Source organism: Capra hircus, chromosome 21, assembly GCF_001704415.2.
Source record: "Capra hircus breed San Clemente chromosome 21, ASM170441v1, whole genome shotgun sequence".
Classification (NCBI taxonomy): domain Eukaryota; kingdom Metazoa; phylum Chordata; class Mammalia; order Artiodactyla; family Bovidae; genus Capra; species Capra hircus.
The window spans coordinates 56,834,468-56,862,230 of record NC_030828.1 but is presented as its reverse complement, the minus strand read 5'-3'; the positions used below and the strand labels follow the sequence as shown (position 1 = coordinate 56,862,230).

General features: G+C 47.6%; 1 protein-coding gene across 1 annotated transcript in view; it reads left to right on the top strand.

Annotated features, from left to right (window-relative positions):
- The window catches only part of LGMN (legumain), a 39,955-nt gene extending 20,333 nt beyond the window's left edge, over positions 1-19,622 (top strand). The window contains exons 3-14 of the mRNA XM_005695335.3: positions 4,626-4,723; positions 5,817-5,898; positions 7,259-7,344; positions 8,457-8,532; positions 9,134-9,196; positions 11,089-11,155; positions 12,037-12,155; positions 12,243-12,332; positions 14,385-14,585; positions 16,437-16,607; positions 18,673-18,740; positions 19,031-19,622. Of these exons, the coding sequence (XP_005695392.1) occupies positions 4,626-4,723; positions 5,817-5,898; positions 7,259-7,344; positions 8,457-8,532; positions 9,134-9,196; positions 11,089-11,155; positions 12,037-12,155; positions 12,243-12,332; positions 14,385-14,585; positions 16,437-16,607; positions 18,673-18,740; positions 19,031-19,073 (1,164 nt within the window). The 3' untranslated portion in view covers positions 19,074-19,622. The remainder of the gene's footprint in view (positions 1-4,625; positions 4,724-5,816; positions 5,899-7,258; positions 7,345-8,456; positions 8,533-9,133; positions 9,197-11,088; positions 11,156-12,036; positions 12,156-12,242; positions 12,333-14,384; positions 14,586-16,436; positions 16,608-18,672; positions 18,741-19,030) is intronic.

The following is a 27,763-nucleotide window of genomic DNA, read 5'->3' as shown; positions in this document are numbered from 1 at the left end:
AGCCAACTTTTTCGCTCTCCTCTTTCACTTTCATCAAGAGGCTTTTTAGCTCCTCTTCACTTTCAGCCATAAGGGTGGTGTCATCTGCATATCTGAGGTTATTGATATTTCTCCTGGCAATCTTGATTCCAGCTTGTGCTTCCTCCAGCCCAGCGTTTCTCATGATGTACTCTGCATAGAAGTTAAATAAGCACGGTGACAGTATACAGCCTTGATGTACTCCTTTTCCTATTTGGAACCGGTCTGTTGTTCCATGTCCAGTTCTAACTGTTGCTTCCTGACCTGCATATAGATTTCTCAAGAGGCAGGTTAGGTGGTCTGGTATTCCCATCTCTTTCAGAATTTTCCACAGTTTATTGTGATCCACATAGTCAAAGGCTTTGGCATAGTCAATAAAGCAGAAATAGATGTTTTTCTGGAATTCTCTTGCTTTTTCCATGATCCAGTGGATGTTGTCAATTTGATCTCTGGTTCCTCTGCCTTTTCTCAAACCAGCTTGAACATCTCGAATTTCATGGTTCATGTATTGCTGAAGCCTGGCTTGGAGAATTTTGAGCATTACTTTACTAGCATGTGAGATGAGTGCAATTGTGTGGTAGTTTGAGCATTCTTTGGCATTGCCTTTCTTCGGGATTGAAGTGAAAACTGACCTTTTCCAGTCCTGTGGGCACTGCCGAGTTTTCCAAATTTGCTGGCATATTTAGTACAGCACTTTCACAGCATCATCTTTCAGGATTTGAAATAGCTTAACTAGAATTCCATCACCTCTACTAGCTTTGTTCATAGTGATGCTTTCTAAGGCCCACTTGACTTCACATTCCAGGATGTCTGGCTCTAGGTGAGTGATCACACCATTGTGATTATCTGGGTCATTAAGATCTTTTTTGTGCAGTTCTGTGTATTCTTGCCACCTCTTTTTAATATCTTCTGCTTCTGTTAGGTCCATACCGTTTCTGTCCTCTATCGAGCCCATCTTTCCATGAAATGTTCCCTTGGTATCTCTAATTTTCTTGAAGAGATCTCTAGTCTTTCCCATTCCTCTGTTTCTTTTCCTCTATTTCTTTGCCTTGATCGCTGCGAAAGGCTTTCTTATCTCTCCTTGCTATTCTTTGGAACTCTGCATTCAGATGCTTATATCTTTCCTTTTCTCCTTTGCTTTTCATTTCTTTTCACAGCTATTTGTAAGGCCTCCCCAGACAGCCATTTTGCTTTTTTGCATTTCTTTTCCATGGGAATGGTCTTGATCCCTGTCTCCTGTACAGTGTCACGAACCTCCGTCCATAGTTCATCAGGCACTGTATCTATTAGATCTAGTCCCTTAAATCTGTTTCTCACTTCCATTGTATAATCATAAGAGATTTGATTTAGGTCATACCTGAATGGTCAAAGAATGCTCAAAGAATGCTCAAACTACCGCAGAATTGCACTCATCTCACATGCTAGTAAAGTAATGCTCAAAATTCTCCAAGCCAGGCTTCAGCAATACGTGAACCGTGAACTCCCTGATGTTCAAGCTGGTTTTAGAAAAGGCAGAGGAACTAGAGATCAAATTGACAACATCCGCTGGATCATGGAAAAAGCAAGAAAATTCCAGAAAAACATCTATTTCTGCTTTATTGACTATGCCAAAGCCTTTGACTATGTGGATCACAATAAACTGTGGAAAATTCTGAAAGAGATGGGAATACCAGACCACCTAACCTGCCTCTTGAGAAATCTGTATGCAGGTCAGGAAGCAACAGTTAGAACTGGACATGGAACAACAGACCGGTTCCACATAGGAAAAGGAGTACGTCAAGGCTGTATATTGTGACTGTGCTTATTTAACTTCTGTGCAGAGTACATCATGAGAAACGCTGGACTGGAAGAAACACAAGCTGGAATCAAGATTGCCGGGAGAAATATCAATAACCTCAGATATGCAGATGACACCACCCTTATGGCAGACAGTGAAGAGGAGCTAAAAAGCCTCTTGACGAAAGTGAAAGAGGAGAGGGAAAAAGTTGGCTTAAAGCTCAACATTTAGAAAACGAAGATCGTGGTATCTGGTCCCATCACTTCAGGGGAAATAGATGGGGAAACAGTGGAAACAGTGTCAGACTTTATTTTTTGGGCTCCAAAATCACTGCAGATGGTGATTGCAGCCATGAAATTAAAAGACGCTTACTCCTTGGAAGAAAAGTTATGACCAACCTAGATAGTATATTCAAAAGTAGAGACATTACTTTACCGACTAAGGTCTGTCTAGTCAAGGCTATGGTTTTTCCTGTGGTCATGTATGGATGTGAGAGTTGGACTGTGAAGAAGGCTGAGTGCCGAAAAATTGATGCGTTTGAACTGTGGTGTTGGAGAAGACTCTTGAGCGTCCCTTGGACTGCAAAGAGATCCAACCAGTCCATTCTGAAGGAGATCAACCCTGGGATTTCTTTGGAAGGAATGATGCTAAAGCTGAAGCTCCAGTACTTTGGACACCTTGTGCGATGAATTGACTCATTGGAAAAGACTGTGGTGCTGAGAGAGACTGGGGGCAGGAGGAGAAGGGGACGACCGAGGATGAGATGGCTGGATGGCATCACGGACTCGATGGACGTGAGTCTGAGTGAACTCTGGGAGATGGTGTTGGATAGGGAGGCCTGGCGTGCTGCATTTCATGGGGTTGCAAAGAGTCGGACACGACTGAGCAACTGAACTGAACTGAACTGAATGGTCTAGTGGTTTTCCCTACTTCAATTTACATCTGAATCCTGATAACAGGATTAGCTAGAAGGTTTTTAGGAAAGAGAAATTGTCCTCAAGCAGGATGCATTGTTGTTATATAATCCTTAGCACAGAGTTTAAACTAAGCTGTTTGTTGTATATAAAAAAACCGTTTTATGTGACTAAGACTAAGTAATGTAGAGGGGAAAAAACGTTTGTCCTCTTCTCCTTGAGAATTCCAGACCCCTCTCTCCTTGGGGACCCCCGGACTTCTTATCAACCTGCCTAGGAATTGACTCTCTCAGTACCTGACTGAAGAAAAAGAAAATTACTAGTATGTTGTTCCCTGTCTGGTCCAATCTTGACCCTCCCCGAGGGCAAGTTCCTTAGATTTGTTTTGCTTCACTTTAGAGTTTTCCATCTGTGTATTTAACTAAACCACATAATGTTTACTTTAGCTTGTTTTGACCTTTATATGAATGTAATCATAGTGAATATTTTTTTTCTATCATTTGTTCTTTTTCTCGTTATGTTCCTGAGATTCATGTATCTTGAAGCGTAGGTTGTATTTCATTCATTTTTAGGTATTCCATTTGTGTGATCTTTATGGTACTCCCATTATATGAACATCAGACAGTTTATTTTTCTGTATTTTCTGAAAGCAAGATCAGGTTCTGGAGTCAGAATGCCTCGGATCTTTCACTCTGAGCCATGTGACTTGGACAGGTTGCCTCCCCTCCCTCAGCTTTGATGACCTCACTGTGAAATTGGAATCACTATCACAGGGGGGTGTGATGAGAATTAAATGAGATGGTACATAGAAAGTCTGAGCATAGTACCTGGCAGGTAGAACAAAGTCCATAAATGTATGCGTTTTCATATTCTGTTATTCATCTAATATTCATCTAATTCATATTCATAGTCATCTAATAGCTCTTGAATGCCAGGTCTTGGACTCACCCACACAACATTTAGCAACTGTATTTTGAGCACCTATTTTTGCTATAAAGTTTTTGACATGTACGGGCAGAATGCTGGATTTGGTGGTATGTGAGCTTTATTTCAGTTGCTCTGCTAAGAGCTGTTTAGAACGTGATTTGTGGACATCCAGTTTCTGAAGCCCTCTTCTTTAGAGAGGCAAGTAACTGGGCATGGCATTTCTTTTATACTCTGCCCTAGGAAAGACATAATTAAATAAAAGCAGAACGTTAGGTAACATTTTCCCCTTTTGTCCTCAAATGATTTACATGTCATGGAGTGTAGTCTGTATCATCTGAAAAAGGAAGCAAAAATTGTCTTGGCCTTTTTATGGACAAGGAATCTCATTAGCAAAGTTTTTCTTTGACCTTTACTATGGTCACCCTTGTTATTTTTTTTAAACTAAAGAACACGTTCCTCATTTTAGTTCCTGAGCTGAATTTTTGAGTTTTTCACTCAGTTCTCTGAACAGCAACTGTGGTGGTTAAGGTTAGTGGAACCAGCAGAATCCTGTGTGATACAGAACTAACCACTAAGCTTTTAATCTGTTGGTCCATCATTCTGTCATTCTGTTCTTCAGCCCTAAATCAGTGCTTTCAGGAGACTTTTCTAGGGTGTGGAAAATGAAAATAACTTATTCAGGACTTTCAAAAGCCCTTGTTTCCTGTAGATGTGGTGGTGGTGGGTGGTGGTGGTAGTTGTGTGTGTGTGTGAGAGAGTAGTCCACATTTTACACTAACTGCCTGATGAGAGTTTCATGGTGAAGGGTGGATTTTTAAAAATTGCACTGAAAAAGATGAATGAATGTGTTTTAAACTGATTTAAAGACCTGACCAATAGGGAGTGGGACACAGCACGTCTTCCATGAGAAAGAACACATTGCTCATGAAAACACTCAAATTGGCTTCTTCTGGGCAAAATCTAACACTTGACTAAACCCCTTCTCCCAGGCAGATGCATGCCACGCCTACCAGATCGTTCACCGAAACGGGATCCCTGATGAGCAGGTCATCGTGATGATGTATGACGACATCGCCGACTCCCACCAGTGAGTATGGAGGGCTTTGAACTTGATGGTGAGGAACTTTAGAGCGTTTTAAAAAATACACATGGATTCTCAGGAATTCTTGGTTGGGCAGCCTAACATTAGAATGTAAGCTGAGTCCCAGCTGAAATTCCACCCACCAACTTCATGTAGAGCTTTGACCATAACTTGGTAGAACCCAGCAATGACAGGGACATAGCAAATGGTAGTGAAGGTGCTGAGGCTCGGGCTTTGCAAGGCTTTAACGCATGGGTTCCCTCTCGGCTTAGAGAACTAACTCATTACTAGGTTCTGCGGTACTTGTTCCTGAGCTCTGTGCCGGGGCGCCTTGGAGGCCTGTACACAAGAGGCTCCTTTGTAGCTTAGATCCTCCCACCCTTCTTTCTATACCTATTTCCTTTTTAAAAAAATTGCTGAATTTAATTTTCCAGACTGTTCTCTCATGCCTGCTTATCTGATTTCTTGAGATCAGAAACAGCAGGTATGGGGGCTTCCCTGCTGGTGCATTGGTTAACACTCCGAGCTTCTGTGCAGGGGGCTCAGTCCCTGGTCAGAGAGCTAGATCCCACATGCCAAGTGGCTCACCCTTTCCTCCCCCCGCCAAAAAAAAAGCAGCAGCATGTACAGGTCTGACTCTAACCTGTTCTAGTCTCACAGCTCCTCAGTTCCTAACTGTGGCCTTTCCGATGATCACGATTGTTCTTAACCCATTCTGAGCTTTAATGCCTAAGCTCTTGCATCAAAGCCTTGTTTTCTGTTCTCTCTCTGAAAGTAGTTTTTCTCTGAGAGATCTCTTGATGAGATCTCCCCTCCAAGATGCAAGCTGATGTCCAGCAGGAGGCCAGGCACACAGGGGCCTGGCCTCCTGTCCTCAGTTTACAGAGCTCAGCCCTTCACTGTTCTGGCCAGGACTTGTGGGATCCCAAGACCCTCGGGCTACTAAAACCACATGTTGGGGACCTGGGTGGGTGATGAGAAATGTCTGTGACAGTCATGACTGTTTAGTTTTTTTATGCGTAACCGGAACATATTTATGAAGATGCAGATTTCAGAGATATATAGAATTGTGTGCTTCACTGCATCCTTTGATTTTCAGGAATCCCACCCCGGGAATTGTGATCAACAGGCCCAACGGCTCAGATGTGTACCACGGGGTGCCAAAGGACTACACGGGCGAGGTGAGGCAGAGCGCGGGGTCAGAGCCGGCAGGGTCTGCTTCGTTTCAGTGATGATTTCCCCCTCTTTCTTGTTCTTCTGGAATCAGGACCTCATTAGATGGATTTCTGGCCAATGTTTTCTGTTTATATTGAGATTTGTGCCTGAGGCATAATTTCTGTGAATTTTGAAAGAAAGCAGAGAGAAAAGAAAAAAAGTGTTAGTGGTAGTCTACCAATCTTTTATTTCTAGTTTTATTATACTTTAAATCTCAATAGTTGTCTTTCTATAATACCTGATTTTCTTAAGATACTGCCATTAATCTGATTATAAATTATTTGTGTCCTTTTCTGAAAATCAGCTTTCTCAAATGCCAGCCCTGGTGCAAAGTAGTATCTCTGGATTTTGCTGAGATAGTTTCCCACCATTATTATAATAGTATATCACTTCCAAAGAATTGTATCCTTCCCAATTGACTGAGGGTATATATTGGGTTGGCCAAAAAGTTTGTTCAGTTTAAATAAAAATAAAAGACATTTTTCATTTTCACAATGAACTTTATTAAACAATATATTCCTTAACCAAACAACTTTTTGGCCAACTCAGTACATTGGTACATTTTTGAAAACACTATAATTTCATTAGCCTCCTGGATTTCATACCCTCTTTTTCTTAATTGCAGTGGAATCTTTTAGGAACTAGTATTCCTTGTGAGAGAGAAACATTTCTGTGAAATTTGGCAGTTCTTCCAGTTTTATTTTTCTCTTTTAAATTCAAGAACAATTAAATCAGATGCATCATTCATATGAGATAGCTGATCCCATTTTTATGAAATTGTTTCTATAGACTTATTTAAGGAAATGTCCAAAATTTAGGTGGTGGAATTTCTGGTGATTTATATTCTTTCCTCTGTGCTTTTCTGTAATTTTTTTTTAATAATCAGATATCATTTTACAAAGTTGCCTTTAAGGGGTGTTTTTGGGATTCAGCCTTTGAGGAGGCAAGCCAGTTGCAAAGGTCGGCACTGAAGTTTCCGTCTCCATCTTTGTTGTCTCTCTGAGGCCACGTGTTCTTCCTCTGCTGTTTGTCCCTCCCTCCCAGCATCTTTGGGTTTTTCCTCCTGGACTTGATAATGGTCAAGAAGGAATGGCAGGCTTGCTGAATGGCATCAGCCAAAGACAAGACAATGCTTGAGACAAGGTCATGCACGTGTGCCAGCAACACTGACCTTGCTTTGGGTCTTTCTTGGTGGCAGAGTATTTGCCCTTCATCCTTAAGCCTTGGAAGTGTGTGGTCATGGCCTGGGCCCTCTGCTACAGACTCAGCACCCGCACTGATTTGAAGTGTCTGCTGCATCTGATTTTGACTCCCAATTTTTCGTAGAATGTCACCCCGGAGAATTTCCTTGCTGTGTTGAGAGGTGATGCAGAAGCAGTGAAGGGCATAGGATCTGGAAAGGTCTTAAAGAGGTAACGTCTGTTTATGGCTGACCCTGTTTTCTGAATGACCTGGTACTCCAGAATCGAGAATTCATACAGGCCTTGTTCTTGCTTCCGGCCTGTTTACTGGTGAGAGACTGCAGCGTGGGGACCTTTGTCCTGACAGCCTGCACAGAACCTGTGGCTTCTTTCGGCAGCCATTTCTGTAACAAATTAACCCTATGATCCAGGGTCCCTTGTTACTCTTAATGAAGTGTTCCCCATCGCTTAAACCTGCTACTAGTCTATCGAAACACCCTGAGACCAGTGTGAAGCTCTGTGGCCAGTCAGGTTGAAGGACCCCCACCCAGCCTCCCCCCGACCTTGTGCTCTGATGGCAAGTCAGCCCAGTGGGAGGAGGACATTGATAAACCTCCATGTTGGAGAAAACTCACCCCGGTGCTTGCCCTGCTCTCCGTGGGTGAGGGATGTCTCGTGTAGCATCTCTTTATGAAGCATTTTGAAGTAATGTCAGGGAGCTCAGGAGCATGGCCTCAGAGTCTCAGATACTAGGCAGCTGGTGCTGCTCCCCTCGTATCTGAGGGGAGACCTGGACATGGGTAGCTCGTGTGAGTTAGAGCAGAGAGGGATGTCTGAGCGGGATGAACCAGGTTGCTTCCCAGTGAGTTCTTACATCTCTGCCATCTTGGAACAGGGCCCTTGAGTGAGGGAGCACCAGTGGGCGTCCCAGGCTGTGTGCAGGCTGAGGGCCCTGGAGGGCAGTCGGAATTGCAGGACCACGTTTGGCGGCAGGTCCTGGCTCCCTTCCTCATTTTGGGGATATCTAGTAGGAGAGTGTGGCTGCCTGGGGTGAGGCCCAGTGGCTACAGGCCCCCACTCTACTGATCACCCTGGGCTGTCTGCTGAGTCCTGGCCTTCCAGGCTCTGGGATATGCCTCTTGGTTCAGAGTAGTATTCAGTGGGATCAAAGGGAACAAGCCAGACAGCGGTCTCTTGTGCTCCTCCTCCTACCTGGTTGAGAGACTGTAATCCTCAGGCTTCTCCTTAAGTTTTTTGATTGGGGTGACTTTTCAGAGACACGGAGGCAGAAATAGGAAATGGCCCACTTCAACTCTCATGCTTGTCTGTGTGTCTCTTGGCAGTGGCCCCAAGGACCACGTGTTCGTTTACTTCACGGATCATGGAGCCACTGGGATACTGGTGTTTCCTGACGAAGAAGTGAGTTTCTTAGTGTTTTAGAAACAAGCCATGGGGTACTCCCAGAGGTTCCGCCTCTGCACTCTCACTGCCAAGGGCCCGGGTTCAATCCCTGGTCAGGGAAATAAGATCCTACAAGCTGAGAAGGGTAGCCCAAAAAAAAAAAAGGCAAGCAGGGAGAATGGGAAACAAAACCTCCGTGTTGGCAGTACACCTGTGATGTGTGTCTCTAATGTTCTACGGGGTGGTTTGTGTGTAGCTGGTGAGTGTGGGGCTGCATTTAGCAGCTTGAAATCTATCCAGAGGCATCTCTTCTGGCAAGTTTTCCCTGTGTGTCTGCTGACATCACAGTATCAGTCGCTGTCCCCGAACTTGGGTGCCTGCACGAGACGCAGTCGTAGAACACAGCCCCTGAGTGCTCTGGACAAAGTGATAAGGAAGTACCTCTGCATGTAAACAAAGCCCTTGACGACACTCTGGGATGATGCTGTGCACCATGGTTATCTCTAAGGATTTCTAAATAAGAATTTATAAGGTATCACTAGGGCTTGATTAGTGGGTTATCTAGCACATGGTTGCTCTTGATGTGTTTGGTCTGAGTGTCCGTATTCTTACCTTTCAGCTTCATGTAGAGGACCTGAATAAGACCATCCGTTACATGTACGAACACAAGAGGTACCAAAAGGTAATGTCAGTGCTTGGGGCGGCCTTGGGGAAGGGATGTGAGGGAGGCAGTGGAAGCAGAGCCCGTGGTGCTGTGATGGGCTTTCTAACTCTGGATTGGCTGTGTTTTTTTGGGAGGGGGGAAGGTGTCCTTTGTGTCAGTCTTGACCTCTGATCTCCCAGGAATAACCTTTTTGTGATTCTTAAAGCTTCAGCTGTTAGGTCAGAATCACTGGCAATCTTGTTACAATACAGTGTGGGGACTTTGCTAGTGGTCCAGTGGTTGAGAATCTGCCTGCCACTGCCGGGACATGGGTTGGATCCCTGGTCCAGGACAATCCCATGTGCCCGGGAGCAACTAAGTGTGTGTGCCACAACTGCCACCCTGCACTCTAGAGCCCAGGCATTACAACAAGAGAAGCTACTGCAATGAGAAGCCCTTCCACTTTAACTAGAGAAAGCCCGCACACAGCAACAAAGACCCAGTGCAGTCAAAACTATAAATAAGTTAAAACAAAACACAAAAAACACAGTATGGACCCCACCCCCAGCATTTGGCTCAGTGTTTCTTGGGGGGAAGGCTGGCTGAGGGTCTGCTTTTCCAACAATGCTCCTAGCCCAGGGACCACACTTTGGAGATTGCTCTTTCTAGGGTTGTCACCAGTCTGGGGCAGTTGGAGAGGAAAATACCACTTTATTCTCCCTTTGGCCCTCTCTAGCCCCTTTTGCACCCTGTATGGAATCTGCATAGCTCTGGCATGTTTGTGTGAGTAACGTGTTTTGCTCCTGAAAATTGTACACTGCATTGGATGGAAAATCAGTTTTCCTTAGCATCATGTGTGCCTCCATGTTTCCTTCATTATTTCAACGGATAGATCATGTTATTTTATAGCCACACACAAGGATATTCCCTGTAGCTCAGATGATAAAGAATCTGCCTGCAGTGCAGGATGCCTGGGTTCGATCCCTGGGTCGGGAAGATTCCCTGGAGAAGGGAATGGCAATCCACTCCAGTATTCTTGCTTAGAGAATTCTATGGACAGAGGAGCTTGGTGGGCTATAGTCTGTGGGGTTGCAGAGAATCAGACAGGACTGTGCAACCACTACTGCTGCTACTAGCCATACCAAATTTAAGTCCTTCTGGTTTGTATGACAGCAGCGTCCATAGCCTCTGGCAGCATCTTCTTACAGCACAGTTCAGTTCAGTTCAGTCGCTCAGTCCCGTCCGACTCTTTGTGACCCCATGAATCGCCTCACGCCAGGCCTCCTTGTCCATCACCAACTCCCGGAGTTCACTCAGACTCACACCCATCGAGTCAGTGATGCCATCCAGCCATCTCATCCTCTGTCGTCCCCTTCTCCTCCTGCTCCCAATCCCTCCCAGCATCAGAGTCTTTTCCAATAAGTCAACTCTTCACATGAGGTGGCCAAAGTACTGGAGTTTCAACTTTAGCATCATTCCTTCCAGAGAAATCCCAGGGCTGATCTCCTTCAGAATGGACTGGTTGGATCTCTTTGCAGTCCAAGGGACTTTTGAGAGTCTTCTCCAACACCACAGTTCAAAAGCATCCATTCTTCGGGAGAAATATCAATAACCTCAGATATGCAGATGACACCACCCTTATGGCAGAAAGTGAAGAGGAGCTAAAAAGCCTCTTGATGAAAGTGAAAGAGGAGAGTGAAAAAGTTGGCTTAAAGCTCAACATTCAGAAAACGAAGATCATGGCATCACTTCATGGGAAATAGATGGGGAAACAGTGGAAACAGTGTCAGACTTACAGCACACGTGTCTCCCCAAAGTGAAAGTGAAAGTCTCTTGAGAAATGGGTCAAGAGAGTGGGCAGAGCCAAAGTGGCCTTGATGAGAGGTCTGTGCCTGGTCAGGGGGAGTTCACTTGTCTCATTTGCCTCCTAGATGGTGTTCTACATTGAAGCCTGTGAGTCTGGGTCCATGATGAACCACCTGCCACCCGACATCAATGGTAGGTGGTGGGCACAGTGACCTCTGAGCTGAGCTGGGCTGGGTGAGCACCGTGCTCTGCAGTGAAAATGGACATTTGCTGATTCTGCCTATGGGAAGAACCAAGTGTCTTACAGAAGCAGGGGCCTAGGCAGCCTCGTGCCTAGAAGTAGGGGGATACCTGTGGACAGCTCTGGGCTTCTACTCCTGGAGGATTAGTGGTCAGGGGGTGACGTGATATTGCTCTGTGATGCTCTGCCAGGGTCTAGTAGGGCTGCCTAAGTCCACAATTATAGTCTCTGGACTGGCCTCTGTCCTTTGCAATGTGTTGTTTGCTGGCTATCTAATCTTGGACAGATGACTTATGCTCTTTTACTCTCAGGTATCCCCATCTGTAAAATGGGGATAAAGACAGTGTCTGTTGGGAGAGTTACACTTTTTTTTTTGGAGAGTTACATTTTAAGTGATGACATTTATCCAGCATAGCTCTGAGTCCATGGTAGCTAGATAGTAAGTAGTAGCTCATAGATTCAGTCAACCTAAATGTTTCTCTAATATTTTTTCTCTGGAAATGAAATGAGGTTCATATCCTTCAAGATTCAGCTATTCTGATCTTTTAGCACTTTTCCAAAGCAGCTTGATGTCCCATTAAGCAGGCCTGGTTGCTCATTGTAGCCAGTGTCTATCATTTGGCTTCTCTTTCCTCCACCTTTCCTTTTAGACGAGTTACTGTAACTGAGTGAACAGGGCTGGATGTAGGGGGGTCTCCCTGTTCTCCTTGAGTTGATCACAGGGGACGTGCTTTGATTGCACCAGGAAAGGAGGAGGAACTCAAGCTTCCAGGGGAATCCTCAGACAGCTGAGGATAAAACATGACTGACAGATGTCTTTAATTCCTTGCAGTTTATGCAACTACGGCTGCCAGCCCCACGGAGTTTTCCTTCGCCTGTTACTACGATGACGAACGGGCCACGTTCCTGGGGGACTGGTACAGCGTCAACTGGATGGAAGATTCAGACGCGGTGAGCCGTCAGGGGGCCAGCTGCTCAGTGGAGGCTTAGCTGTCAGCTGCGAGGGTCAGAGGGCTTGAAACGTTTTCATTTTTGCAGGAGGATTTGACCAAAGAGACCCTCCACAAGCAGTACCAGGTGGTGAAATCCCACACCAACACCAGCCACGTCATGCAGTATGGGAACAAGGTGAGTAGGGGCCTCAGAGGCCTGACGACACCCCAGTCTTAGGCTGACTCGGCAAAGAGAACCGGGATCCAGGCGGGTGAGGAATGGCTGAGGCAGGACTGGCTCTGTCTCTCAGGGCCAACTGTCCTGGAGAGTCTGCCCAGGCTTTGGAATCAGACTCAGGTTCAAACTCACAAAGTTCTGCGGCTTTGGGCCACCTACTTGTTCTCTCCGGGTCTCCGTCTCCTCTTTGGTCAGAGCCCTAGCGCGCAAGGTGATTGGGAGCCAAAAGTTGGCGGCACATCCCCAGCACTAAACACAGACCTAGCGCCTGGTGAGAGGTTAGCGAATAAACTCGTTCTGCGAGCGTTGTGGCTCTGCCCCCTGGAACCCTGGATGCGTCCAGCCTTCCTGCACTTGCAGAATGTTATCTTGACCCGTAGGCTCTAAATTAGAGACGTTTATCCCCTCCAGCTATGAAAGGACCTAGGTGGTCAAATAGGTAAGTCCATCAGGGCTGTCCTGACAGAGGTCACATTAGGTGGCTGCTGAAGGCTTGGGCTTCAAGTACCGCTTGTGGGGCCAGCCCTTGGGATGTGCAGAGGAGGGGGTGTGGGTGTGGGGTGCTCCCAGTAGTCTGTATGGCCAGTTGCCCTACTCCAGTGGCCTGCCACCATCTGAGAGTTCACCTCGGAATTCCTTCCACATAAGCATTGACCTTCGAGAAGAACTGGTGAGCCAGTCAGTCCAGCTATTACCTTTAGCACTTCTTGGGCAGCGTGTGGATGGGAGGGTCCTGGAGCCAGTCACAGGCCATGAGACATGCACTCAGGAGGCTGTGGGCCTGGTCAGGCTTTTGAGATGGGGGTAGTGGAGGGGAGGAGTGGAGAGAAGCTAGGGAGGGGTGACTCGGGGGAGGCAGGGTCAAAGATGGCACCACCCTGGCTTCGTTGGGGGATTGGAAGGAGGGGAAGTTACCGGCAGCAGCTCTTCTGCCCTGGGCTTTCTGCTCTCTGTCGTTTCCTTAGCATTGGCCATGTCTGCTCTTGGTTGAGGAGGTATGAAGGATTTTGATTTTTTGGGTGTGCCACTTGGCATGCAGGATCTTGGTTCCCTGACCCGGGATTGAACCCATTCCCCCCACATTGGGAGTGTGAAGTCTTAACCATTAGGCCACCATGGAGGTCCCCTGAAGGATCTTTTCTAAGCATTATATTTCTATATATGTATGCCTGTGTTGGGTGGCGCTAGTGGTAAAGAACCCGCCTGCCATTGCAGTGGACACAAGAGACATAGGTTCGATCCCTGAGTTGGGACGATCCCCTGGAGGAGGGCATGGCAACCCACTCCAGTATCCTTGCCTGGAGAATCCCACTGACAGAGGAGCCTGGCAGGCTATAGTCCAGGGGCTTGCAAAGAGTCAGATACAACTGAAGCATCTTAGCACGCACACATGTATTTTATTTTTTGTTTTAGAACTGTTTCTAAATTAGTGTTTTGGTAATTAGTGATTAGTGTTGCTTGGTTTAGGAACATGATCACTTGCAGCATTTCTTTTCCTCTTAATTGGGATCCAGTCTGCAGTGACCTCTGTGGGCAGACAGAGCCAGGCAGTCGGGCCCACTAGTTAGACCCTGATGCCAAGTCTTCCCCCTACTCTGTGGCTTTAGCGCTCCCATCTCAGTGGACTCAGACCTCAGCTCTAACCCGCCAGGTGCTATGCATTGTCCTTCCTTCCTTCTGTCACTGGGGGCAGGCAGGTGAGCATAGGGGTGGTGGTGACACCACCCAGCGTCACCTGTGGCTGAAATGACTCTGGTCCAAGCTGGGCGGAACTGGGGCAGTTCTGCTGCAAAGGGTGCCAGGCATCTTTGAAGTTCAACATCGGTGGATTTCAGGTGCTCAAATGCATCACCTCGCCCACTGCTGAGGACTGAATTCGTGCTTTCAGGCTGTGACTGTGACCCTCCCGTGGTCCCAAAACCATGTTGGGCGAACTGTGGACTCCAGGACCCGGGGTATGTTTGGCATCTGTGCTCCTCCCACTCAAACCGACTCTCTCTCCGTCCCCAGTCCATCTCTGCCATGAAGCTGATGCAGTTTCAGGGTCTGAAACACAAAGCTAGCTCTCCCATCTCGCTGCCCCCCGTCAGTCGCCTTGATCTCACTCCAAGCCCCGAGGTGCCTCTCTCCATCATGAAAAGGAAGCTGATGAGCACCAACGATGTGCAGGAGGCCAGGCGTCTTGTCCAGAAGATTGACAGGCTTCTGGAGGTGAGTGGTTGCAGGCCCCAGCCTCACCGCGGAGCTTGCGTGAGCCCCGTCTCTGCCTCCTGACCATAGTTCCATGTTGGTGGGAACCAGGTGATGGAGCTCTGGGGTCACCCTCCTCCTACCACCCGGGAATATATGGGAAACAAAACCTTCCTTTACTCACTGTGAAATGGACACAAATGAGCAGGAGAGTGGCCAGCTTTATTCTTCCTTGATAAACTGGCCTTGACCTCTTTGAAGCAGGAAGCAAAAGGAGGGGACCTGTCTCCTGCCAAGAAGCCAAGGCACATGGATGTTTCTTTATTTACCCCTAGTTGCTTGGGAGACATTTTTACTTTGCTGCTTGGTGAGTTAGTGGCTAATCATATTAAAAAAAAAAAAAAAAAGTCCAGTCCACAAAAAATTTCTGCTGACTTAGGAAATCATAGTCACTGCCCCAAATTCTTCCTAAAATGCTTGAGCAATCTTTTATGATAACTAGGTTTGTTTTCAGTAGCTCGTCAGTTTGTCTGGAACTGGTTGAATTTCTTTTCAAATTCGAGCTGTGTGAGTAGAACCACCAGGCATGTCCTCTCGAGACGCCTGGCAGAGATTGGCTGTCCTTCCAACAAAGCCAGCTGTGCTGACTCTGCCCACCTTGCCCATTACCCCACTTTCCCCTCCCCTACCCCACTCCCACCCCACAATCAGCACAGCCTAGAGACTGATGTGCTGGGACACGGCCTGAATTTTCTAAGAATGAAAAAAAAAAAAAAATCTATGTAAACTGTCTTAAATGCATATATCTCATGATTCTGACAGTTAGCTACCTCAGGATGGTCTCTTTTGTTGTTGTTATCACAGTGTAATACAACAGTTCTCATATTTTTTCCTCTTAGACCTCTATACACTCTTAAAAGTATTGATCCCAAAGAGCTTTTGTTTATGTGGGTTATATCAGTATTTACTGCTTTAGAAATGAATACTGAGATTTGTAAAATATTAACTCATTTAGAAATAATAATAAACCCATTTTGTGTTAATATACTTTCTATAAAAAGGAATTATTTTCTAAGATCAAAAGAATGTGAGTTAGAAGAGTGGCATCACAACATGTTTTTGCAAATCTGTTTTGTGTCCAGCATAATAGAAGATAGCTTGGTCCCCGTTCCTGTGGCTGCATTCACTCTGTTGGGCTCTGTAGTTCTGGTTGAAATATATAAAGAAAGTGTAGCCTCACACAGATACATAGCTGAGAGAGGAAGGACATATGGAGCCCCCAAGAAATCTGGGGGACCCCCGTGGTCCTAGACAAGTTGAAAACTGCTCGTCTAAAACACAGAGGGCAGGGTATGTTCAGGCATGAGTGGAACAAACCGCGGCTGGGGAATGGGAGGGTCAGGGGACTCAATTGTATGTTTTGGTTGATGGGGAAGCAGCCGCCCCTTTGTAATGCTGGTTTTCATTATCCGGGAAGAAAATGATCATTCTGTCTAAGCATTTGCTGGTTTCTAGAACAGACAGAGGTGCCTGTGAACACACAGCACCATTTATTGGACCACAGTCTATTTTGAGACACAATTTCTATGCAGCCCCCCACCACCACCCCCGCCGCCTCAGTCTGGGCCATACCTGCCCTTCAGGTATTTAGATTTAAATGCTCCCGCCATGCTAGAAGATCCCTAAGAGGCAAGGTATTTCTGGAGGTTTCTAGCTGTAAAGAAGCCTTGCGTGCACAATTTTTGCTGCAGAAAGCATCTGTTGGCACCTCTGAACATAGTGGAGTGGGGGCAGTGTGAAAGAAGCATCTAACCAGTCCAGGGTTCTAAGAGAGACTGTGTTAAGTAAAAAAACAAAAATGTCACGTCACAGGCCATGAACATCATTGAGAAGTCAGTGCGGGAAATCGTCACCTTGGTCTCGGGCTCCGCTACCAAGGTGGACAGGCTCCTGTCCCAGAGAGCCCCGCTCACAAAGCACGCATGCTACCAGAAGGCCGTGTCGCACTTCCGCTCACACTGCTTCAACTGGCACAACCCTACGGTAAGCCCAGACCCCGGGGCCGCCGGCCTCTGCTCCCAGGTTTCCGTGGCCAGCTAGCCTGGCCTTCCTCTGCACCTTCAACTCCAAACCCGAGTTAGTATGGTCCATGGGTATCACACCAGGTGCATTGCCTTGTAGAAGGTTCCGTCTTGTGGAAGGAAACAGCAGCAGACCCTTTCTGTGGCCTTTGGTGGGATGTGAGAGGGGCAAGGTCGTCCAAATTCACTGACTGCCCCCCAGTCTTGGTCGCAGACACTCTTAACTGTCCCAGTGGCTGGGAGAATTTACCAGTTATAGACTATTCATCTCGCGTTTCTGTTGGCCTTTGAAGGGGACTTCCTTGTCTTCATGCTGTGCTTTCCTTGCCAAACTCCACCCTTACCCCTGCCCTTCAAACCAGCCACACAGATTTTCTCCCTGTTGGGTTTGTTCTGACCTCTTCCCAGGATTTGTTGCTGAAGTCAGGCCCTAGTGCTTGGAGAAGAAAGTACCTGGTTTCTGCAGATTGTAGAATGTCAGGGTTGGAAGGTACCTAAAAACCCTTCCGCTTTGCTCAGCACTTAGGTGATGCTTGGATCCTTCAAGGAAGGGGTTATTCGCAAATGGTGACCTACAGGCCGGTTCCTGCCCACAGACTGTTGAGTTTTTTTCCTCCACAGCCTGTTTTTATAAATAAAGTTTTATTGAAATGCAGCCATAGCTGTGTGTTTTATAAATAAAGTTTTAAACTGAAGCACAGCCACAGCTGCAGTCACTCAGAATCTCTGACTGCTTTCATGGTGTGGCCGAGTTGAGTAGTTCAGACAGCCCACAAAGCCTCAGATATTTGCTATCCAGCCTATGACTGAAAAGTTTGCCAAATCCTGCTTTAGACTTGTGCTCTTTGATATAGTAGTCTATAGCCTCACTGTGGGTGGCTAATTAAACATGAGTGTACATTCAGTAAAATGAAACAAAATGTAAAACTCGGTGCCTTAGCCGCAGTACCCACATTCCAAGTGTTCAGGAGCCACATGTGGTTAGTGGCTACTGAATTGAGAATGTTACAGAATATTTTCATCATTGCAGAAAGTTCTGTCTGGGCTGTGATATGCAGACCATGATTACCCTCAGATACTTCTGACCCTTTGCGAACCCATGGACTATAGTCCGCCAGGCTCCTCTGTCCTTGGGATTCTCCAGGCAAGAATACCGCAGTGGGTTGCCATTCCCTTCTCCAGGGGATCTTCCCCAACCCGGGGGATTGAACCAGCATCTCCCGAGTTACCTGCATTGCCAGGCAGATTTTTTTTTCCAGATTGAGCCACCTGGCAATATTATACTCAGGAGATGGTTCTCCATTATTAAGAGAATCTCAGTTTTATTTTTCATTTATTTAACAAAGCAGTCTCTTTATTTAATAACTTAAGTTTTCCATTTTTTAAAAATACTTGATCATCGGATGTTACTTTTTTGCCCTTTGGAATCACAGAAAGCAAATCTCCTCTTTCTTCCTCTTGTGAGGTCGCAGGTTCCCTTGAAGTGCTTTCCAAGTTATTTCAGTCTTGGTTGCCATCTGGTTTGGCATTCACTTACCATACGTCTCCCTCGTCAGTTGTTCCAGACCCAAAGCCAGGCTGCCGGAGGAGGTTTGAGCTGACAGAGGGGAGCAGGGCCAGGAGTTTCTCATCCAGGAGTCCTTACCTGGACTTGAAGGAGCTATAGGATTGCTGTAGAGTGCTGCAAATCTGTGTGTGTGCATTTTTCCTGGGAAATGGTCTATAAATCACACCAGATTATCCAAAGTTGGGGAGGGGGGATCCCTGACTCAGTAAAGGTCAAGAACCCCTGGCCTAATTTTTTTTTTTTTTGGCTTTGCACCAGATGGCTCATGGGATCTTAGCTCCCCCACCAGGGATCAAACCCTGGGCCCTCATCAGTGAAAGCACAGAATCCTAACCCCTGGACATCTAGGGAAGTCCCAGGAACCACTGGTCTAGATGCTGCACGTATTCCCAAGTTAGGAGCTGATCGTATTATAAAGTGATGATGTCTGATCGTGTCTTTTTGGTTGGTTTTCCTCTAGTACGAGTATGCTTTGAGACGTTTGTACGTGCTGGTCAACCTCTGTGAAAACCCTTATCCAATTGACAGGTAAGCCAGCACCTGGCATTTAAAGGGTCAGTGGGGGTGGGAAGGTGAGAAGGTGGGGTCCTTCCGACAGTAGAAGGGTCTATGCAGCTCTGCTGTCCCCTTCTCCATGTGGGTAGTTTGCTTCTGCCTCTCACTGTGGAGGAATTCAAGACAGATGCATCCCCAGGGGTGCTGGATTGGGTGGGTCTGTCATACATGACTCCCTGTTCCCTGGTGGGTTCTCTCTGTTTTCATTTTTTCCGAGTTGAACAACTTCTGGCTCACCACCTCCTTCTTCCGGTTTCTTACAGAATAAAATTGTCCATGAACAAGGTGTGCCATGGCTACTACTGAAACACTGCCTCCTTGAAGCTTTACTGAATGTGATCACCGTCCCTTAGAATGTGTGCTAATCAGACTGGACAGCTGGAGCCTGAGGGAGGCTCCGCGCCCCCAGCCCCAGCGGCTGCGTCCTCCCAGGGATGCCGTCGGGCCACCGGAGCCACGCTCCAGGCCTCTCCCAGGATGGCTTGCTCACCTTTACCTACTTCCCCCAGCACCTACAGGTCCTTTGTGATCCTCTGAAAAGCCCAGAGATTTGGGAAACTTTGTGTTGAGAAGGGTGTATTTGCTTTTTAAGAGGGTGTTTTGCCCATGACGTTTAAGGAGTGAGAAGTTCACTGGGACTTCTGTAGCCAGTGAAAGAGTCTTTGTTCTGCCGAATCTGATGTCAGAACCTCTTAAGTCTTCAAATGATTTTCTGGAAGAGGGACATAAATTTCTCCAAATGGAAAACTATTTTTAGAAAATAGCATAATTTTGGATTGCTTTTATATTTTATTTGGCAGTAATGGACAAGTCTAAAAAATAAAGATTTATCACTGAACCTGAGTATTAATTTCAGGTCCCTGACGTTTTCATTTATGTTCCTGGCCCCTCCTTGTGGAGCCCTCCCCCTGTCTGTCTGTCTCCTATCCCCTTCCCCATCCCACTGGTTGGCTCTTCCTGCCAGCTCCCCTCTCCGCCAGCTTCCTGTACTTTTCAGCCCCCTGTGCCTTTGTTCCTTGCTGTGCCTTGTGCCCTGGAGTGCCTGCCCCTCCATCTGGCCCATCCTCAAGGTGTATCTGAAAGTGCCCTGTCTTCCTCAACTTTCTACTCCTCTGTCTGTTGGCGTTTGCACTTCCCTTGGGTCTTTTCCAGCATGTGTTGGGGTCTGCCGTATACACCGCACACGGGGTCTGGGAGGTTATCTTTGAGGGCAGAGGGCGCCTGTGTTACCCTTGTTTCTCTTGGCCTGGTGTCCCGCAAGGGGTGATACCCACCCTAGCTTTGTGAAAGACATTTAAAAGGAGCACTAACTCTCCCCGGGCAGTAGAATATTATGCAGCAACAAAAAAAGATGAAGCTCTGATACAGCTCCAGCATTTAGCCCAGGAAAAGCAGCCAGTTACCTAAGACCCCTGTACTACATGATTCCATTTGTATTTAAGGTCCAAAATAAACAAGTCTATTGGAACAGAAAATAGATGCATGATGCTGGGAACTGGGGAGGGGAAATGTGGAAACAGTCAGTGCTAATAGGGGTGTGGATTATTTGGGGGGTGATAAAAAATGTTTGGAAGCTGATCGTGATAGTAGTTGGTTATGCAACTCTGAATGTACTAAAACCCACTGACTTGTACACAACAAATGGAATGATATGGTTTGCTAATTATGTTTCAGTAGCATTTTTAAAACTAAGCCATATAGCTAGATGGGCTGTTTTAAATAGAAAGAAAACAAAGAAAAAAGGAACACTAAACCAGGACACTTGTGACCACCTGTGTGTACACGGTGTCTTCTTTAGCAGTGGCAGATGCCTTTGAAGTTTGGAGGTAGAGACTGAAGGCAGAGATATTGTCAAACAGGGTTAATTCCAGGGTGATGCTTCTGTTTCTAATGGGCCCGTTTTTAATCAGGTTATCCTTTCTCTGAGAGGCTGTCTTAATATAGTCAATCGCGTGACCAGGATAAAGAACTTTTACTGTCCTACGAATCTAGGGGAGCTTGAGGGTTTTAACAAGTACAAGAAGCGTATGGTGTTTAAATGTTTATCACTAAAGCTCAAGAACGGGCAACCCTGAGGGCTGACTGATGTTCAAAAAGTAGAATTTTTAAAAGGAGTCTCTTAAAACACCTCAAGATTCATGTAGGAAAAACTCCGTTCTCTTTTCTAGAACTGTTACCTACGCTTATAACCTTGCTTCCCTCTCTTTCTTTGTCCTCCCTGTAGAACAAAAATATATTTAACTAATTAACAAGTGCAGAAACTTGAATGTTCACGGCGCTAGAGGTTAAAAGAGGCTTGTTCATTTTCTCAAATAAATGACAGTTTCCTAAGTCACACCGCCTTGACTTATTTTTCCTCCTCTTGTGGTTCTTAGGTCCCCAGCAGAAGCAACTCTCCATCCCTCAGGAAAAGCCATTTTCTATTAGATTTCTGAGAAAGGTATCCTTTCCTTGTGTGTCACAACCAGGACCAGCATTTTGTTACATCCAAAACATGTTCTATCATAAGAGGTACAGAAACTTATCAAAGCAAAACATGGCCACTCCCCATCCCCCCACCCCCAATCCCAAAAAACAGTTTGTATTCATTATTAGAATCCCCTTTCTACATATTTACATACCTATATACAAAGGAAAATCCCATGGACAGAGGAGTGTGGTAGGCTACAGTCCATGGTCACAAAGAGTTGGACACGACTGAGTGACTTTGCTTTCACTTTCATATAAAGGATACTTTACTTTTTCACTATAAAATAAAAGCAGATCCAGAAAACAAGTACAATGCTTAATGAGTGGTAAGATGAAATACTCTTGTAATTACAATCCAAGTCAAGAAATAGAACTTTAGCAGGTGCATGAGTGATGATTCTCCTGAGAAATGGAAGCAATGGAGATGTACACATATAGAGACATTTACCGGAAGGAATCAGTGGCTGTGGAGGCTTGGTAAATGGAAAATTACAACCTGGAGACCCAGAGGAAGAACTACAGTCCAGGCCAAAGGCCCCCTGCTGGCAGGATCCCTTCTTGCTCAAGGAAGGTCTTTGCACTCCTAGAACCGTCACCTGTTTGGACAGGACCCACCCACATTACTAAGGACTTTCCTCATAGTTTAGTTGGTAAAGAATATGCCTGCAATGCAGGAGACCCACATTCGATTTCCTGGGTTGAAAGATCCCATGGAGAAGGAAATGGCAACCCACTCCAGTACTCTTGCCTGGAGAATCCCACGGACAGAGAGCCTGGCAGGCTACAGTCCATGGGGTCACAAGAGTAGGACCTGACTTAGCAACTAAATCACCACCACCACCCATGTTATAGAGGGTCAACCATCACACTGGCTACCCTGGAAGCCCCTGCTTGTACTCCATCCCAGGCATAGCTCCTCCCTCCCAAAGTAACTACCCTCCTTGTGTTCTCTGCGGTTTTAGGGCAAGTGTGCATCCCTAGGCACTTACAGTTTTTATTCTACACATTCGCTCATCTTTTTTTTCCCCCCTTCCAATTTCCATTAAAGAGTCCAGGCTGGAGATCAGTGGAGCTTCTCAGTCTGGACTTCACTGATTGCATACATAAGCTGCTGCTCAGCATGTCTTTCTGATGCCCAAGTCTCTTACAAATCAGCAGCTGGATCCAGAGGATTTACATATTTCTATTGGGTTTTGATCCATTGCACTTCTCTACTGAAGCTCAAGTTGTCCATTTTTGGCTGAATGAATGAAAGTTACACATTTGTGTCCAACTCTTTGTAACCCCATGGACTATACGGTCCATGGACTTCTCCAGGCCAGAATACTGGAGTGGGTGGCCTTTCCCTTTTCCAGGGGATCTTCCCAACCCAGGGATCGAACCCAGGTCTCCTGCGTTACAGGCAGACGCTTTACCAGCTGAGCCACCAGGGATGTCCTGGTGGACTCCCAAGCCCTTTCAGAGGTCAACCCAGTCCATCCGAAAGGAAATCAACCCTGAATATTCATTGGAAGCACTGATACTGAAGTTGAAGCTCCAATACCTTGGCCCCCTGATGTGAAGAGCCGACTCATTGGAAAAGAAAGTGATGCTGGGAAAGATTGAAGGCAGGAGGAGAAGCAGGCGGCAGAGGATGAGATGGCTAGATGGCATCACCAACTCAATGGACGTGACTTTGAGCAAACTCCAGGAGATAATGAAGGACAGAGGAGCCTGGCGTGCTGCAGTTCATGGGGTCACAAAGAGTTGGACACAACTGAGCAACTGAACAACATCAAAGTAGATGAGTGGTTGCAGGGAGGTAGGCAGAGGGGACTGCAGTCATGATTTAGTGACTGAACCACCCAAGCCCTTTTGACAGGACGCTAAGAAACTTCCACTGCTTCCTTCCTACCTAGTGTATCAGAATGTTTCATTCTATATTTCCAGCTGTCCCAAAGCTGGGCTCAGTTATTTCTCCAGGAAACTCTGGCATCTTTCCATGAGACATTGTCTTTCAAGACAACAGTCTAAATGCTAGGAGTGCTCTCTGTGACTGCCTCCAGCCCAGCCCATCCCCTCCAGTTCTGTTCTATGTGGGTGCAGAATTTCCAGACTCGCTGTGCTGCCAACCAGGGCCATTCAAAGACCTGGCCGGCCGCCCCTTTGGCCTCACCTCCCACTACTCTTTGCTTCAGGCTTTATGTACACCCAATCTTTTAATGACCAGTGAGCCTGCATACAGCACACTCCTATTTCATTTTCTGTGATTTTTCACTTTCTTCCATCTTCCTTGTCAAAAACTGTCAAGAGTCAGAGATTTTACCCCATGTGCACGTTAACAAGGTCACCTGCACAACATCATACGTGCTGGCAGGAGATATGAAACTCCTGGGACCACCACAAAGGACTTCATAGCCCTCAGCACCCAGGTACACGTGCTTCCTATTTGCTGCCTCCCCTGGCCTGCCGAGTGCCCTGAGGGGCATGCGGAGGTGGGCCCTGGTAGATGCTGTGCCCACAGTGTGTCTGGATCCGGCTGAGAAATGTCCGGCTTAGGAATAAGGCTGTGAGCAGACCTGTCCCACTTTGGCCCTGTCGGAGTAGACACGTTTTTTCAAAGTGAGAGACGCTAGTTTGTTATATTGGTCAGGAAAAAAAATTGCTCTCTTTTCAGGAGGAAGCAACTGTATCCTCCAAGGCTAGTCAAATACTCTTTTTAAAAAATATTATTTTGTTGTCGTTACACTGTGTTCGGTTGCAGCATGCCGGATCGCTGATCTTTATTGTGCCACGCAAGATCCTTACTTGCACATGTGCGATCTAGTCCCCTGACCAGGGCTCGAACCCAGGCCCCCTGCACTGGGAGCTCAGAGGCTTAGCCACTGGACCACCAGGGAAGTCCCTAGCCAAACACTGTTAAGAAGATAGCCTGGAATAGAAGCTGTCAATGAGTCTTCACCAGACACGCAAGAGCACCGTGGAGAGTTCCAGCAATCTTCAGGGGTCCTTCGATTCCCTTCTGCTCTAGGCCAACTCTTCATTCTTCAAGACCCACCTCAGGCATCCTCGTTGGCAGGAAGCCATCTGCTTCCTCCAGGTGGGTTACATGCCCTCCACTCCCTCAGGCACATCCTGTGCTGACTGCTCTCGTTAAACCAAAAATATGCAGAGCTGCCCCCAGGAGTGAGTTCACCTGGACTCTCTGTAGACCAGTGGTCCCCAACCTTTTTGGCACCAGGAACCAGTTTAATGTGAGACAATTTTTCCATGGAGCAGGGATGGGGAGGATGGTTGGGATGGTTTAGGGATGATTCAAGGGCACTACATTTATTGTGCGCTTTATTTCTAATCTAATGCCACCACTGATCTGACAGCAGGTACTGGTCCACGGCCCGGAGGTTGAGGACCCCTGCTATAGACCATATGACGATGTGGAAAAGGTGTCCCTTTCTCCAGGTGGGCACAGTCCTGTGCCAGGTGACAAGTGGAGCCCAGCCTGCGTTTCAACTCCCTGGTCCCTTCAGCCATGGAACCTTGGCTGTGAACAACTTCCCTGCCCTTATGTCTAACTCTGAATTTATCTCCCTTTACCAAAAGATCTGAGGCTTTGCCTGCCTGCTCCCACCCAAGAGCTGGTGTGATCCCTGAGACATGCCTGGGAGATGGGGGAAGAATCATTCTTATTTTAAGAACAGGGATACTGAGGCCCAAAGATGTGAAGCATCTCACTGAGGGCTCAGAGCTGGCCTGGGACCCAGGTCTCCTGACAACCAGTTGAGGTTCCTCCCGCCTTCCAGCTGAACAGATTTTCTGACTTGGAAGCCAGATTTGAGTTCCCTTTTGGCCTAGGGTTGTGTCAGCTGCAAAGAGATGTTTCCTGGAAGGGCATTCCTAGGAAACCGCTGTCTTCCAGCAAATAGCGTGACAACTGGGGATGAGGCAAACTCATGGCCACTGTGAGTCAGAGCTTTCTTCCCCAGAGCCAGGCACCATATGACCTTCCTGCGAAAGGAGGGCCTGGTTCCTGCCCAGCTGCTCCCCGCTTTCCAGGCCAGATGACCCGGAAGAACAGAAGGTGCCCAGTTCTTGGATTCAGGCCAGCTGAGTGCTCGCAGAGTGCCCACATCTGCAAACCGGCAAAATGGGCTGTGGGGGGAGGGGGAGGGGGGGCATCGCCTCTGCACCCACAAGACCCTCCCTGCCTCTCTCTGTCCCTCCCCGACTCAGGGCCCCCCGCTTCTCTCTGCCCACTTCCTCTGCAGGCTGGTCCCTTGTTCCCCAGCGGAAACCTGCTCCTAACTAGGGAGAATGCAGTACAACACGTTAAGGTCTTCTGAGGCCATGATGGGCCAGGTGTCTGCAGGGCGGGTTTGGGACTGCTCATGATGGGCAGGGCTTTGCACCCAGCTGTCACTGCTAGGACCTGGGGACGGAGGAGCTGTAGGGCCTGGCTGTGTCCTGGTCTCCGCAGATGTTCTCATAGCTTCTCTCAGCACCGCTGGCCCAGGGGAGAGGCCAGTAAAAGCAGAGGGAGGAGCCAGCCGGCCAAGAGCACAGGGCACGAATGCCAGGGATGAGACAAAGCCCAGCCCCTGCTCTATGCCACAGCCTGTGACCCCGTCACCCTCGGACACACTGATTCCTTGCTCGGGGCTGGTGGAGGGGCCAGGTTGCTTCACTTGCGTCTTGGACCTCTGGGTCAAGTCAGCCCTGTGATGCTCACCATGCCCTCAGGCAAGCTCAGGAGTGGATCTGGCAGGTGAGGCTTATCTGACTTTGGTTTTCTACAAACAGGTCACTTGGGGTGCCATGTGGGGTAAAGAGAGCCCTGAATTTTGGGGTAGGTCAGCTCTGAGTTCAAACCTCACTCTGGCCTCTAACCAGCTGTGTGACCTTGGGCAAGTCACCCTGTTGTTACGGGCTAAATTGTGTCCCCTCCAAGCTCACGTGCCGAAGCCCTAAGACACATCTCAGAATGTGCCCGCATTTGGGAGACAGGGCCTTAAAGGGTTACTAAAGGTAATGTGAGGTCACACAGCTGTGCCCTGCTCCAATAGGACCTGCGTTCTAAGAAGAGATTAGGGGTGCTCAGGCCCAGAAAGAAGGCTGTGTGGGCAGGCAGCTGTCTGCAAGCCAAGGAAAAACCAACCGATTCGAGACTTCAGGCTCCAGAATGGTGAGAAAATAAATGTCTGCTGTTTAAGCTGGCCCATCAGTGGTACTTTTGTTAAGGTCACTGGAGCAGACCAATTCTCCCCGTTTCTTTGAGCCTTCACCTTCTCATCCATAAATATCACAAGAGGAGTCACTGACCAGTGCCAGGCACTCATGAGGGCTCAGCTCTTGCACGGCCCTGTTTCTTGATCCTGGATCAGGCCCGCACACCCCACTGCGGACAGAGGCCTCCAGACCACAGGATCCAGGTAGCCCCATCCATCCTGCTCTCTGGCTTCTCCTGACAGGAGGGGCCCCACGCTCGAGCACACACGCACACACGCACACGTGGGGTTCTTACAGTGGTGCTCCTGGTCCAGGTCACTGACTGGCTCTGCCCATTCCTTGGGAGCTGGACAGAAGACCCCCCTGCCTCCCACCAGGGCTGGATTGGTGCCCAATCCACCCTCTGAATTCCAACCCCACCCCAAGTTTGGGCCCCACTGGGCAAGAGGGTGCTTGGGTAAATGGACCTCCGTCTGACCCATCCCCATCAGTCTCAGGCCTAGTGGGAGGCAGTGGGCACCCTACCTTACAGCTGGGGACCCGAAGCAGCACAGCCAGCTCAGCTTCGGGCTGCAAGGAGCATTGGAAGATCAGGAAGGGGACAATGCCTGCGCCAGGGGGTGGGCAGGGAGGTGGCAGAGGCAAGGGCAACCTGGGATCATGGCTGGCTAACCTCAGCTTCTGGGTATTTGCCTGTTTTCTCATGTCTGTTACAAAGATCCCCAGCCTGGAAAGTCCAGGGCTGGCTGCCTGCATGCTGGAGCAATCCCTGCATCTGCCACAGGACAGGCCCGGAGCCACAGTCAGACAGATGTTTGTTGATCAGCTGAATGAGCTGGCTGCTTCCCAGCAATATAATCCAGGGAAGTCCAGCCACCCTGCCCCGTGGGCATGGCTCACTGCCATGAAGGCTGGGGCTGCATTTGATTTGTTCTCTACTGTCTCCCAGGGCCTAGAAGAGTGCTGACATTGAACAGGCACTCAGCAAACATATTTTTAATCAATGCTGAGGACACAGACAGGAAGGGTCCAAATCTGGTGGAGAAAGCAGAAGTGTCAACAGACAGATGCAATTGGATGAGCTATCTCTTGTGACAGAGATGAGCCCACAGGGCTGGAGGACATGGACAAGGACTATCTGGCCAGCAGCCCAGGAAGTCAGAGAAGGCTTTCTAGAGATGGTCTTTGAGGGAAAAATAAGGAGTTTGACCAGGCAAAGATTGTACAGTGCTGTGATAGGCAGCAGAGGCAGGAATGACGGAAAGTGTGGGTGCTAGGAAGAGGAAATGCCCAGGCTGAGGGGCAGACGGGGCCCAGGGCCCTGA